This window comes from Mytilus galloprovincialis, chromosome 1, assembly GCF_965363235.1.
Source record: "Mytilus galloprovincialis chromosome 1, xbMytGall1.hap1.1, whole genome shotgun sequence".
In the NCBI taxonomy this organism is placed as follows: Eukaryota; Metazoa; Mollusca; class Bivalvia; order Mytilida; family Mytilidae; genus Mytilus; species Mytilus galloprovincialis.
In genome coordinates this window covers 70,955,074-70,970,407 of record NC_134838.1, presented here as the reverse complement: position 1 = coordinate 70,970,407, position 15,334 = coordinate 70,955,074, and the positions used below count along the sequence as shown (strand labels likewise).

The 15,334-nt window shown below is 33.2% G+C and overlaps 1 protein-coding gene across 1 annotated transcript in view; it reads right to left on the bottom strand.

Annotated features, from left to right (window-relative positions):
* LOC143082916 (reelin-like) overlaps positions 1–15,077 on the bottom strand; it is a 97,207-nt gene extending 82,130 nt beyond the window's left edge. Inside the window, exons 1-5 of the mRNA XM_076258929.1 lie at positions 15,044–15,077; positions 11,610–11,731; positions 10,148–10,376; positions 9,013–9,241; positions 7,465–7,535 (exon numbers count right to left, since the gene is read on the bottom strand). Of these exons, the coding sequence (XP_076115044.1) occupies positions 7,465–7,535; positions 9,013–9,241; positions 10,148–10,355 (508 nt within the window). The 5' untranslated portion in view covers positions 10,356–10,376; positions 11,610–11,731; positions 15,044–15,077. The remainder of the gene's footprint in view (positions 1–7,464; positions 7,536–9,012; positions 9,242–10,147; positions 10,377–11,609; positions 11,732–15,043) is intronic.
* Positions 15,078–15,334: the final 257 nt, after the last annotated feature.

Below are 15,334 nucleotides of genomic sequence, written 5' to 3'. Positions count from 1 at the left end.
TTAAAATGAAATACAAAACGAAACATGTATGATAAACTGATAAACAAAATATCAAGAAATTAAGGATGACTAAATGCATGTACAAGAAGAAACTCACCTTTTTATCAAAACATTTTATGAATAAACACTTTTTTTTAAAAACTGATTGTTTCTATTTACATGTACATATTTACAATTATTATGTACAATTTACGTTCGTTTTTCAACCGAGAATAGCAAAACCTCATGAAGTATATCGTTGGAGTTTATAAACTACATTTAATTCCCCTGTGCCATGGTTTGCCATCTGCGTTTTTTTTTTAACAAAGCATGGTTGGTTACATATTATGAATTTACTTACAATTTCGGAATTTTTTTTCTCAAGTAAACGGAATCAGAAAAAAAATCACTATCCTGTGTCGAATACCTAAAACTCAAAGAATATGAAAAGTGTTTGTAGAAAAGTACGGTTTCATTTTTCAAGTACAACGCTAATTCATCGAGTCCATTGAGTGAAAGAAAAGGCAGGATGAGCAACTTGTGGGGGGGGGGGGGGAGGGGGAGTCAATGAAAAAAATATGTGGATTGAGTTTTTTTTTAGTTTTTCATTGAACTTTTGATGTCGTCCCTTGATCCAGAGGACAAATTTGAATTAAATATTTCGATGTGAAGACTATTAAGATTTTAAAGTTTAAAATTTTACTATCAATTGCAGAAAATTATAAAACCAATGAATTTCACATGCACATTTATAAAAGCTAGAATTGTGATTGCTTAATCAAGAACACAATCATGTACGCAAATACGACGATGGAAGCTTTAAACGACCTTGACCAGCTACGTGAATATTGATCAGTCCATTCAACGTTATAGTACGTGTGTTCTATTTTCGCAGGTGTGAGGTCGAAGGTTTGAATTGACCAATGAAAACGATCGTTCCTTAAAGAGTTAATCTAATAAAGTTTGTTTGACTGATTACGTCGCAATACCTTTCGCTAAGCTTTACCGCATATGAGTAAAAATACAGCACAAACAACATTTTCCAAAAGACCAAAATAGTGAACTAGAGGCTCTCAAGAGCCTGTATCGCTCACCTGATTCTACTTGGGTTTTTGAAATCATATGAAAAAATATAAAATTTGGCTAAAAGTGACAACACAACCTCATTGATAAGGAAAGGAACATGTTTAATTTCATTCAAAAGTCCCCCACTGGCGGCCATCTTGGATGGCGGATCGGCTACAAAGTAACAACACTTGGTCAGCACCTCATAAGGAACATTCATGCCATGTTTGGTTTTATTCCATTCAGTGGTTCTCTAAAAGAAGTCATTTGTATGCATTTCCCATAGGGTCCTATGTTAAACTAAGTCCCCTGCTGGCGGCCATCTTGGATGATGGATCTGCTACAAAGTAACAACACTTGGTCAGCACCTCATAAGGAACATTCATGCAATGTTTAGTTTTATTCCATTCAGTGGTTCTCTAAAAGAAGTCATTTGTATGCATTTCCAATAGGGTCCTATGTTAAACTAAGTCCCTGCTGGCGGCCATCTTAAATAATGGATGGGCTACAAAGTAACAACACTTGGTCAGCACCACATCAGGAACATTCATGCCATGTTTGATTTCATTCCATTCAGTGGTTCTCTAAAAGAAGTCATTTGTATGCATTTCCCATAGGGTCCTATGTTAAACTAAGTCCCCCGCTGGCGGCCATCTTGGATGATGGATTGGCTACAAAGTAACAACACTTGGTCAGCACCACATTAGGAACATTCATGCCATGTTTGATTTCATTCCATTCAGTGGTTCTCTAAAAGAAGTCATTTGTATGCATTTCCCATAGGGTCCTATGTTAAACTAAGTCCCCCGCTGGCGGCCATCTTGGATGATGGATCGGCTACAAAGTAACAACACTTGGTCAGCACCCCATAAGGAACATTCATGCTATGTTTGGATTTATTCCATTCAGTGGTTCTCTAAAAGAAGTCATTTGTATGCATTTCCCATAGGGTCCTATGTTAAACTAAGTTCTCGGCTGGCGGCCATCTTGTATGATGGATCGGCAACAAAGTAACAACACTTGGTCAGCACCTCATAAGGAACATTCATGCCATGTTTGGTTTCATTCCATTCAGTGGTTCTCTAGAGGAAGTCATTTGTATGCATTTCCCATGGGGTCCTATGTTAAACTAAGTCCCCCACTGGCGGCCATCTTGGATGATGGATCGGCAACAAAGTAACAACACTTGGTCAGCACCTCATAAGGAACATTCATGCCATGTTTGGTTTCATTCAATTCAGTGGTTCTCTAAAAGAAGTCATTTGTATGCATTTCCCATAGGGTCCTATGTTAAACTAAGTCCCCTGCTGGCGGCCATCTTGGATGATGGATCGGCTACAAAGTAACAACACTTGGTCAGCACCCCATAAGGAACATTCATGCTATATTTGGTTTTATTCCATTCAGTGGTTCTCTAAAAGAAGTCATTTGTATGCATTTCCCATAGGGTCCTATGTTAAACTAAGTCCCCGGCTAGCAGCCATCTTGGATGATGGATCGGCAACAAAGTAACAACACTTGGTCAGTACCTCATAAGGAACATTCATGCCATGTTTGGTTTCATTCCATTCAGTGGTTCTCTAAAAGAAGTCATTTGTATGCATTTCCCATAGGGTCCTATGTTAAACTAAGTCCCCCGCTGGCGGCCATCTTGGATGATGGATCGGCTACAAAGTAACAACACTTGGTCAGCACCTCATAAGGAACATTCATGCCATGTTTGGTTCCATTCCATTCAGTGGTTCTCTAGAAGAAGTTCAAAATGTAAATTGTTAACGACGACGACGACGGACGACGGACGACGACGACGGACGCCGGACGCCAAGTGGTGAGAAAAGCTCACTTGGCCCTTCGGGCCAGGTGAGCTAAAAAGTATATTAAAACAAGACGCATTTGACTAACAGGTCGAACAACTGATGTTCTTTAACCCTGCTGACTGCCATTGGCGATTGCCAAATAAAATTGATCACAAGATGTAACAAAATGGATCTTAATATAAATTTAATACTAAACAGAAAACAATTAACTTGTGGCCACGATGTTATGCCACAAACATAAGGTGTCAATATTTTTTTTGTACACCAGATCCGGATTTCGACAATAAGTGATGTTAGGGATCGCAACGGTATTTGGAAGGCCATATAAAAAGTACCCTAATTTTTAGATAGATTCTTGAATTTTAAGAGTCAATATAGGATGAACGGATCATATAAACCGGAGGGAAAATATGATACAAGCCCAAACAAAAAAATATATAAACAAGTCTAAATTGAAAACTACGTTCAAACCTATGATTGCGTTGGATAAAAACCACAATTTTTATACGTGTGCATGTAAAACAAATTTCGTTGTAGAAGGGTCTAAATACAGCACAAACAACATTTTCCAAAAGACCAAAATAGTGAAAAAGAATATTTAAACAAGACGCATTTGGCTAACAGGTCTAACAACTGATGTTCTTTAACCCTGCTGACTGCCATTGGCAATTGCCAAATAAAATTGATCACAAGATGTAACAAAATGGATCTTAATATAAATTTAATACTAAACAGAAAACAATTAACTTGTGGCCACGATGTTATGCCACAAACATAAGGTGTCAATATTTTTTTTGTACACCAGATCCGGATTTCGACAATAAGTGATGTTAGGGATCGCAACGGTATTTGGAAGGCCATATAAAAAGTACCCTAATTTTTAGATAGATTCTTGAATTTTAAGAGTCAATTTAGGATGAACGGATCATATAAACCGGAGGGAAAATATGATACAAGCCCAAACAAAAAAATATATAAACAAGTCTAAATTGAAAACTACGTTCAAACCTATGATTGCGTTGGATAAAAACCGCAATTTTTATACGTGTGCATGTAAAACAAATTTCGTTGTAGAAGGGTCTAAATACAGCACAAACAACATTTTCCAAAAGACCAAAATAGTGAAAAAGAATATTTAAACAAGACGCATTTGGCTAACATGTCGAACAACTGATGTTCTTTAACCCTGCTGACTGCCATTGGCAATTTCCAAATAAAATTGATCACAAGATGTAACAAAATGGATCTTAATATAAATTTAATACTAAACAGAAAACAATTAACTTGTGGCCACGATGTTATGCCACAAACATAAGGTGTCAATATTTTTTTTGTACACCAGATCCGGATTTCAACATAATATATATATAAGTTATATATCTTGAAGATCAAAGGCTTTGTACAGGTGTCATATAAACATAAACTTCACATAATAAATGATCCATGAATTTAAAATGAGGTCAAAGTCAGATGGTCCCTTTCAGATTGACATGTCCATCTTATAAGCATTCAACACACTGAATACAGCATGCATGGCCTATTACTTAAAACATCTGTGAAATAGACTTGATCACATTTACCATGAAAAAAGGGTCATGGATTGACTAAGAATATTAAATGGATATTTACCCTTATGAATCATTCTAGACCAAATACAACAAAATGTATAGCTGACCCTCAATGGGCACATGTTGTCAATGAATAAAATTTTACATGCTAGAGGTGGGGCGTCTGATAGTTGGAGTGGATATCTTCTTTTTATACACATGACAAGGGTGTCAGGATATAAGGATTTTTTATTTTTTTTTTTCAGGATGTAAGAAATAAGATAATTTTAATAGTTAAATGAAGTTTCAAGCTTTTGGTAAGGAAACTCAAGATTTTAAAATAAATCAAATTTGTTTGCCACTCATTGCTGTAGTTATGGGGACACTAAAATGGAAAGCTAAAATCTAGCAATCGCTATAGAATCATAGTTGCTGATACAAAAGCAAGAGGAGGTAACTGTATGGTTCTGACAGTGAAAGAGGAAACAATGATTCATTGTTAGTGAAAGAGGAAACAATGATTCATTGTTATCTATAGACAAGAGTGCACACACTGAAATGTCTCGCCTTCTTTACTAATCATTGATATTATGTTGATAGTCCTAAGTATAAAGCGTTATTACAACTGTCACATAAACTTAACATTAAACAAGATAGTTAAACAAAGACCAATGAACCATGAAAATGAGGTCAAGGTCAGATGAACCATGCCAGGCAGACATGTACAGCTAACAATGCTTCCATACAACTTATATAGTTGACCTATTACTTATAGTTTAAGAAAAATAGACCAAAACACAAAAACTTAACACTGTCCAATGAACCGTGCAATTGAGGTCATGGTCAAATAAAACCTGGGGGACTGACATATATATTTCAATACACCAAATAAAGTTGATCTTTGGCATATAATATGAGAAAAATAGACCAAAACACAAAAACTTAACTATAACCACTGAACCATGAAAATGAGGTCAAGGTCAGATGACACCTGCCAGTTGGACATGTACACCTTCCAGTCCTTCCATACACCAAATATACTAGACCTATTGCTTATAGTATCTGAGATATGGACTTGACCACCAAAACTTAACCTTGTTCACTGATCCATGAAATGAGGTTGAGGTCAAGTGAAAACTGTCTGACGGGCATGAGGACCTTGCAAGGTACGCACATACCAAATATAGTTATCCTATTACTTATAATAAGAGAGAATTCAACATTACAAAAATTCTTAACTTTTTTTCAAGTGGTCACTGAACCATGAAAATGAGGTCAAGGACATTGGACATGGGACTGACGGAAACTTCGTAACATGAGGCATCATATACAAAGTATGAAGCATCCAGGTCTTTTACCTTCGAAAATATAAACCTTTTAAGAAGTTAGCTAAAGCCGCCGCCGCCGGGTCACTATCCCTATGTCGAGCTTTCTGCAACAAAAGTTGCAGGCTCGACAATAAAACCTGCACGACTGACATAAAGATCATAAAATATTTCCATACACCAAATATAGTTGACCTATGACATATAGTATTAGATAAAAAGACCAAAACTCAAAAACTTAACTTTAACCACTGAACCATGAAAATGAGGTCAAGGTCAGATGACATCTGCCTGCTAGACATATACACCTTACAATCATTCCATACAACAAATATAGTAAACCTATTGCATAAAGTATGAGAAAAACAGACCAAAACACAAAAACTTAACTATAACCACTGAACCATGAAAATGAGGTCAAGGTCAGATGACATCTGCCCGCTAGACATGTACACCTTACAATCATTCCATACAACAAATATAGTAAACCTATTGCATAAAGTATGAGAAAAACAGACCAAAACACAAAAACTTAACTATAACCACTGAACCATGAAAATGAGGTCAAGGTCAGATGACACCTGCCAGTTGGACATGTACACCTTACAGTCCTTATATACACCGAATATACTAGACCAATTGCTTATAGTATCTGAGATATGGACTTGACCACCACAACTTAACCTTGTTCACTGATCCATGAAATGAGGTCGAGGTCAAGTGAAAACTGTCTGACGGGCATGAGGACCTTGCAAGGTACGCACATACTAAATATAGTTATCCTATTACTTACAGTAAGAGAGAATTTAGCATTACAAAAAATTTGAACTTTTTTTCAAAGTGGTCACTGAACCATGAAAATGAGGTCAAGGACAATGGACATGTGACTGACGGAAACTTTGTAACATGAGGCATCTATATACAAAATATGAAGCAACCAGGTCTTCCACCTTCTAAAATATATAGCTTTTAAGAAGTGAGCTAACACCGCCGCCGCCGCAGCCGCCGGATCACTATCCCTATGTCGAGCTTTCTGCAACAAAAGTTGCAGGCTCGACAAAAATTACATAATAAAAGATACAGAACATCTTGTTTTATCAACATAAAATTTATAAGACTAAAAACTAGTTCATAGCTTCCCTTTGCTTTACTACTGTAACATTTATTGCAAAATATTATGAAGTCATTCTTACATGAAAACATTAGAAATTCAGAACTCAGTAAAAGACATTACTCAATATAATTTGTGTATAGGCTCTTGTCCCATACAACACTGAAAAGGGAAACTGTTTATAAAAGAATTAAATTCTTGTACTGCTTATTTATAAGAATTTAATATATTAGTTAAAACAAAAAATTGATTCCTGAAAAGATAGAAAATCCAAGGAAGATTCTAAAAGTTTAGAGTAAAGAGAATAAGTTTGTCATAAAACAAATTTAATATGTAAATCCTGCCACACATGCAAAATCCATAAAATTACAGAAAATTACTTACTTATACATGTTTTTACATTATTCCTTTGTTAATATAAGATGTGGTACAGTTGCCAATAAGACAACTTTTCACCAAAGATCGAATGACCTAGCAGCTAAAAAATGTAAGTCACCATACAGCCTTCGTGTGTTTGTCACAAGCAACCTGTCCAAGCCTGACACAGTGTGTGTTTTTAGTATCTATTTAACACAGTAACTATCATCTTGAAACCAGAAAAATTATTAGTATATACCAACCTCCTGCTTCACAGAGCTGTAATACAGTTATATCTTTATACAGCAACTGTTGGCCTAATGTTGCAGTGGCTCTGAAAAATACATATGATTTCAAGTAATTTTATTATTATTCAATGGAACAGCATCATTTTCACTAACTAAATGGTATGACACAATATGAGAGAGTCATTGACTTATGTATACCTGGGCCACGTTCAATATTGTAGCTGCTACGTAATTTTTGTCTATTGTTCTACATACATATTGATAGCAGCTATGTAGCCGTTACGTAGCTGCTATGATATTGAACAGGATCCAGTACATTTTCACAAGCCATTCATTATCCTAAATTTTTATGAGTAGAAAAGTAATGTGCATCATCATCAATAAGTCTTTGATAATATGTTAAACTTTGATCGTCATACAAAAATACCAATAAAAATGGAAAAACACCAAAATAACTTGCAGTTAATAAGTTGGCATTAAAAAGCTTAATGTACATATGTATTTTGTTTTCCACTGCTTTTATCGTGTGTAACTCTGTACATTTTGCCCTGGTTTCTAAATGATATGCCTTTTCTTGTGTCCTTGTTAAAGTGGCAATCCTGTTTCTAGTTGCACTGTTCAGGTTTTTTTTTGTGTATTTGGATGCACAACATATGACCTTAATCAGCAAAAGATAAAGTTTGCACACAAAAATGGTTTACTCACACCAAATGTTGTGCCTTTACCAAATCAGGCTATCTGGATTTTATTTTCCTGTTTGAATGGTTTTACGCTAGCCTTTTATAGCTTGCTGTTTGGTGTGAGCCAAGGTTCCATGTTGAAGACTGTACTTTGACCTTTAATGGTTTACTTTTACAATTTGTGACTTGGATAGTGAGTTGTCTCATTGGCACTCATTCCACATCTTCTTATATCTATCTATGTTGTTTGTTTTTTAGAGAGGTAGGAAGTGTTGTATGTATTTTCAGAGATGTTGGTGGTTGATGTGTATTGTACTGTGCAGCATTTTTGTCAATTCCTGTTATCCTTTCATGTGCATTGTTTTAAATATCTCTTCCAGTTTTATTGTGTTAAAGTGTTGCTGTCCATTGGTATTTACCCATCATTCATACTAATTGTACAAAAAATTCAAGAATTGTGAATAAATTTGATGTGTTGGAAAAACATGAATACCCCTACCTACCGCATTGTAATAAAAGTTGGTCAACCATAGTAAAATAAAACACGAGTAAGTCATAACAAACTTATAACTAACTAGAAAGCACAAACTTAAATGTCTTGCCTGCTTTACTGATCATGGTTGACTCAGTAGTTGAATGTTTTTATGATCAAGGTTTTTACTACAGATATCAAATAAACTCAGCGTTATAGGAGATCTTGTTGGGATTGGAAATGGCTCTGACTAATTTCTTGGAAATCAACCTACTATTAACTTCTTGGAATCACTTTCATAATTCATTCTATAAGAATTTTTAAACTTTTCAAATATCAATTCCGAAATTTGTTCATACAAGGTTTAGCAAAAATAATTTTCAGTTGGGAAAGATATTTTTATGTACTTACAAAAAATTTACACATCCTGTTCCCCTTGGCGGAGCTTTCCAAATAAATCTCATCTCATGTTCTGGTTGATAACTGATATGTGAGAAAACTATGGAACACATAAGGTTTGATCCTGATAGTTGCCGATGATACACACCAGGTGACTGTGAACGTAGTAGTGCATCACTGTTTATACTGTACAATCCCGTCAATAGAAATCCATCAAAATTTAAACTGGTTTTTATTGATACTAAAATCAAAATGGTAGTAAATAAAATTGTAAACCAAATTTTATCAGCCTTTTCATTGAAATTCATCTGATCGCTTTCATTCGTTTGTTTCCTAGATTGATAACTCTCATTGTTAATGATTAAACAGTCACTGCTAGATATCAAATTATTATCTTCATTATTATTGTCAAGAAAATGTTCTAATATTTATCTTCAATATATCAATTAACTTTTTCATCATAAAAAATATTTAAGCACAAAATAAAAGCATAGTTCCTTTGATATTTACACAGTCCTAGAATATATTTTCTAAAATTCATGTACATGTACCAGGTAAATTTACATCATTAATATCCTTGTCTAATTTATTCATTTATTTACAAGGCATTCAAATTTAGAAATCTCTTTTTCAGTAGAAAGAAATTTTTGTTTTCTAAACCTTTTAATTTTGATGCATTTAAAAATGTTTGCACTTATAGCCAATTCAAGCACATTAAATCATAATTCATGATTATTTTAAGGCTTTTCATCAAATTTCCAATTAAAATATCTGTTTGTTTGAAAAGGGTATACTGTTTAACAGATAATATGTTCAAACTTTGGTAATTACAATCCATTCCCTTTTCCCAATGTGACCAACCAAATTCGGTTTAGAATTATCAATGGGGTTATACTAATATGAGCGATCACGGGTGCCACAAGTGGAGCACGATCTTCTTACCCTTCTGGAGCACTCGATATCACACCATTTTTTTGGTTGGGTTTGTGTTACTCACTCTTTAATTCTTTTATGTTTTGTTGTATGTACTGTTGTTTATCTGTTTGTCTTTCCTGTTTAGCCATGGCATTGTCAGTTTATTTTTGACTTACAAGTTTAAATTTTTCTATGGTATCTTTCGCCTCTCTCTTAAACAATAAATACTTACTGTTATAAAACTGATCTGGTGTGTAGTATTCAGGATTGCCCTCAACTGACACACTAAGAGCTACTTCCCCTTTGTCAACTCCTCCAGCTTCCTCGTTGTTACCATGGTAATTACAAAGAAAAAAGAATGGCTCCATGTATGGCCGAAAACAAATCACTGGCCAAAGAAAGGTAGCCAACAGAACAATATTCCAGAGTATCTTTTCCATAGTACTTAAGTATAATATCACCTGAAATAGAAAGATCAATTCAATTTTGTTGTATTATCTTTTGTTTTACACAATTTGCTCATTAAAAAAAGTGACTTGTCCATGCATAATTGACTGGTGTATGGAAATAACTAATTTTAGTACTATAATAATAATAAACAGGTCAAGGTTTATAACGTATGTATCAGGGACAGTGTATGGAAATATAAACAGTCCCTTGCATAGTAACATGTCGAACGACTTGTGACCCAGTTTCTTAGCTTATAACTTTAGATGTACTTAGTTTTGTGTGTAAATAGAGGTGATTATATTGTGTTTAAATGCATAAGTTTCTATCGAATTGTAATAGTATTCTACACTGAAAAGTGGATGGTCTGATATTGGGCAGTACCACAGTACAGACTAATTAATAGAGTCATCTGGACTTCTCTTATCTGACAGCAAAAACCTATACTGACAGGGTTTTTTGGTAGTGAAGGTTGTCTAAATATGCACCCATTTCTAATTATAAGGTCAATGATGTATTTTTTCCCCACAATTCATCAAAGTCAATCCATTTCATAGAACCTATTTATTTGATGTACCAGAATTATATAATTTGTTCTCGTCCTAAACATGCATGCTTTTTTTTTACCAATCAATGGGTCAATCACTTATGATATATTCTGACTTAGTTTTTGCGTTCTGTATATTGTTTTCAATATGGATCGCTTTTAAGGAAACAAACATAACTTCTTCATGTCTTGTTTTGTTGCATCTATTAAGGAATATTTAATTAAAATTTAAGATTTACAACAGTATATTTTTACCAAAATCTTTACTTTTGCAGTAATTCTTTCTATTTATTCTCTTTTCTTTATTTTTTTTTTTGGCTCATTTTTATCTATTCCGTTTACCCCATCGACACCCTTATTGGTGATATCATGATGTCATACACATGTCACAATCAAGGTTTTTTCATTTTGACCAAATATGCTAGGAAGAATAAGGGCAAGCATTTTAGAGAAACAAACTGGAAGAATATGGATATTTTCTTTATTCTTACAATTGTTTCCTCAAAATATATTGTCTTGATGTGTTTTTTTGCTTTTTTTGCTTGTTTGTGCTTTAACCTAGAAAGGACTGACAAGACCTAGTGTTAGAGCAAACATAATTATGTTTCATTAATAAACATATGTAAATTCTAAACCTGTTCTTACATTAAACCAAAAATAACTAACTCTGCAATTGCAATAGCTCAGCTATTAGACTTACAATTCACTTTCAGGTGTTTTTCTGTAAGAAATAAATAACTCTTCTGTATTCTTGACTGTCTTTTGATGTTCTAAATAGGATTGTCAGATTCTTCCCTTTTCAGACAAATTTTGCTGTAACATCTGTCAATCAAACAATCATAGTGATATTATTGGATGGCTGCTCATTTCAAGACCACCTGACTCTTTACTCCTGCTACACAAGCATGCTTTGCACATGCTCAAACCAAAAGCATAAATTCTATTTTAGTCTCAAGATGTATATTTCAGCATGCAAACTTAAAGATTCTTTGAACAAAACACCTGCTTCTATTTTTATCACAGGTAAAGAACATTTGCACTTTTAACTGAGTCAAATGTACTTTTATAAGGACCATGTTGATTTCTTTCCAATGAAATTGTTTTGACTGGGGAAATGTGATTAGTTTCAATAAAAAAAATAGTTTTGTAAGATATCAATATCATATTTACTTAACTAAAAATAGTTAATACATGTATTAGACTTTTATCATTACATTTACAACAACTTTTTGATTATTTTACATTCAATACACTGTTTATTTGTCATTTATTGTGTACATGTATACAAAATATACAGAACTGGTCATTCATTTCTGCAAGGATCAATATGTTACTATTCTTTAAAATAAATAGCAAATTGATTTCTATTAATTATATATATTTATTAACCAACTAAGTACATTATTGCCAACAAATGACTGTTTATTAAAAATTACATATTTTCTGTAATGGCCCTGTTTTTCTGTAATGTGCCTGTATTAATGCCCAGTTTGTCTGTATTAAGCCCAGTTAGGGTTTTTAATAAAGTTAATAAAATTAAGTTGTAAAGACTCTTTACTAAAGAGTATAATACCTTTTTGTATTCTGTTTAATTTAGTAACCAGCAACCAACATTATAGAACCATATAAAGGGATCACTGTTCATTCTGTTTTTCAACACATAACTTCTTTCAACTTAATATCTTGGATATTTGGTATATTTAAAGCTTTATCATGAGTGTGAAGTACAAATTATTTTTTTCAAACTAAACTGTCATTAAAAGAGTAAGAGGATACATCAAGTTGGCAGCAACACATACACTTTTGTTCAGTTGGTTAAGTATTAAGAAATGGGTGTTTTTATAATGGCCCTGTTATATGTCCTCGGTCAGTAATAATGGCCTCAGATGTCTGTAATGGCCATTATTACAGACCTTGGACATATAACAGGGCCATTATAAAAACACCCATTCATTAATACTATAGGGTTATTGCATGAATATTGGGGAATATTGTCCCGAGTAGAATTTTATATTGCACGAGCTTGCGAGTGCAATATATGTTCTACGAGGGACAATATTCCCCAATATTCATGCAATAACCCTTTTATTGTATAGCAATATAATATCTAAAAGTAAAAATTGGTTTAAACTAAGATTTTGTCGTTGATGACGTCATGAATTTTGAAGATTTATTGCACTAGTGCAATATTAGAATTTATTGCACGCTAACTTTTGGTTACGTTCTGTGGGAAATATTATATTGCTATACAATATATTATTTCGTATGGTTTTGCTCACTGTTTATCTTTAGTTGCTTACATATACATCAAGTAGTCTCTGACAAACTGACAGATAAAAACAAATTAACAAAATAATATTTCTTCTTCAGTGAATGAATTGAAGTAAGGAAAAATTTAAAAGAAAGTTGATTGGTATCAATCATTTCTAAAGCATTGTATTGTAAAACAAGCTAAAATATTTTTTTATTTTATTTTTAAAGCTAAATTTTTTTCTTTAAATTATTATTTTACCTCTTGAAATGAGATGGTATACAAGTGATATTGAAATGAGCATGAGGAAGATTAATATAAATTTGGAAATAAAAAACATTTTCAGTTTTTTTATTTAAGGAATGACTGTAATATTTTTTCTGTCTATGAAGAAATAACATAAAAAATTTGGTGCACACTGAATAACGCGCGTAGCGGGTTATTTAACAGTGTGCTCCACATTTTTTATGTTATTTCGAATAGACAGAAAAAATATTACAGTCATTTCTTATAATTTAATTCTAAATTCCATTTTAAACCGTAGAAAACCTTGAAAAAACGTTGATGACGTCACGGTCACATGACTAAATTATGTCTATGGTCTGATAACAAAATAACGTCAGCCAATCAGAAGACGTGTTACATCCAAAATTAAATTATAAAGACATACAGAAGAAAAATTAACTAGGGCCAACTTTTGTAAAAAAGCATTTTAAACTATGTACAAATATTGTTTCAATCCTGCAATTTACACCAAACTAGACTATTTACCGGGTTTGTTATAACATGAGCTACACAACAGGTGCCACATGTGAAGCAGGATCTGCTTACACTTCAGGAGCACCTGAGATCACCCGCGGTTTTTGGTGGGGTTCATGTTGCTTAGTCTTAGTTTTCTATGTTGTGTATTGTGTTCTATTATTTGTCTGTTTGTCTTTTACTTTTTTAGCCATGGCGCCATCAGCTTATTTTCGATCTATGAATTTGACTTGTATCTTTCACCCCTCTTGTACACCCAGCACTTCAAGCCTAAATCCAAATTCTTGTCTCTTAATTTTTCTTAGAAATCCACCGATTTAAATGTTGAGTGTGAAGATGACAACAAAATGAACTGCAAAATGAACTGTTATGCAATAAAAAAGAAATATTCACATTACTGCTTAATTAACAAGGAAGTAAAGTAACAGGAGACTTTGTATGTACAAGTACAAATAAATAGTTCAGAATTATTTGTAAAATAGTTTGCTGATAACAGTATAAAGCCATTCTTGACCACTATTGGCACAGAGGACAAAGGACTAACAAATGGACGCACAGGCGGAAAAACATAATGCCCTAAGTGGGGCATAAAAATTCTAGTTTTGGGTTGCTTCCTTTTTCACATATACACCACATCCACTTACAAGTCAATACAATAACCATATATGTAGATACATACAGGAGGTACAAGTCAACTCCATCTCCCTAAATCCTATAGTTGACAGTAGCAATTCATTACGGACCTTATTTATATATTCAGATTTATCCTTATATGTCTGCATTTAAACTAAAATCTCTAGTTAAGTATTCATATTTCCAAGCTATATACGTAATTATGATTGAAACTACAAGAATTTTTTTTTAAACTATTACTTACAAAAATAATAACATATCCAGCACTGTATCTATAAGAAATGACTATATTTCACTTAAAATTAAACTTTTACTTATGTAAATAATAAAAAAAGTGTGAAACAAACTGAATTCAGTGTAAGTATGGATTCTTCCAGGATATAAATATATATTGAATTCTATATTTTGATTTATATACAAATCTTTCTAATTAATTACTATTCAAAGTAAGAATAACAAGATTTTTCAATCATATAAAAAATGTTACTTACCAAAATATACAATAATCCTGTATCTACAAGAATTAAATATATTTCCAGTAAAAAGTCACTTTTACTTACGTAAATAAAAAATCACATGTTGCAATTCCAATTCAGCATAAGTATAGCTCCTTAAGAGTTACTGCTGCTGTCGACTTCAGTCTTTTGTTTTGTAATTATTGTACACTTCAAATGTCACCAGTCTTGCCAAGAGGGTAATTAGGCAGCTGTCGTGCAGTTGCAATGACGTATGTTTGTCAAATTTTCATGACATTCTTTTAAACTAATACATGTATTAATGCA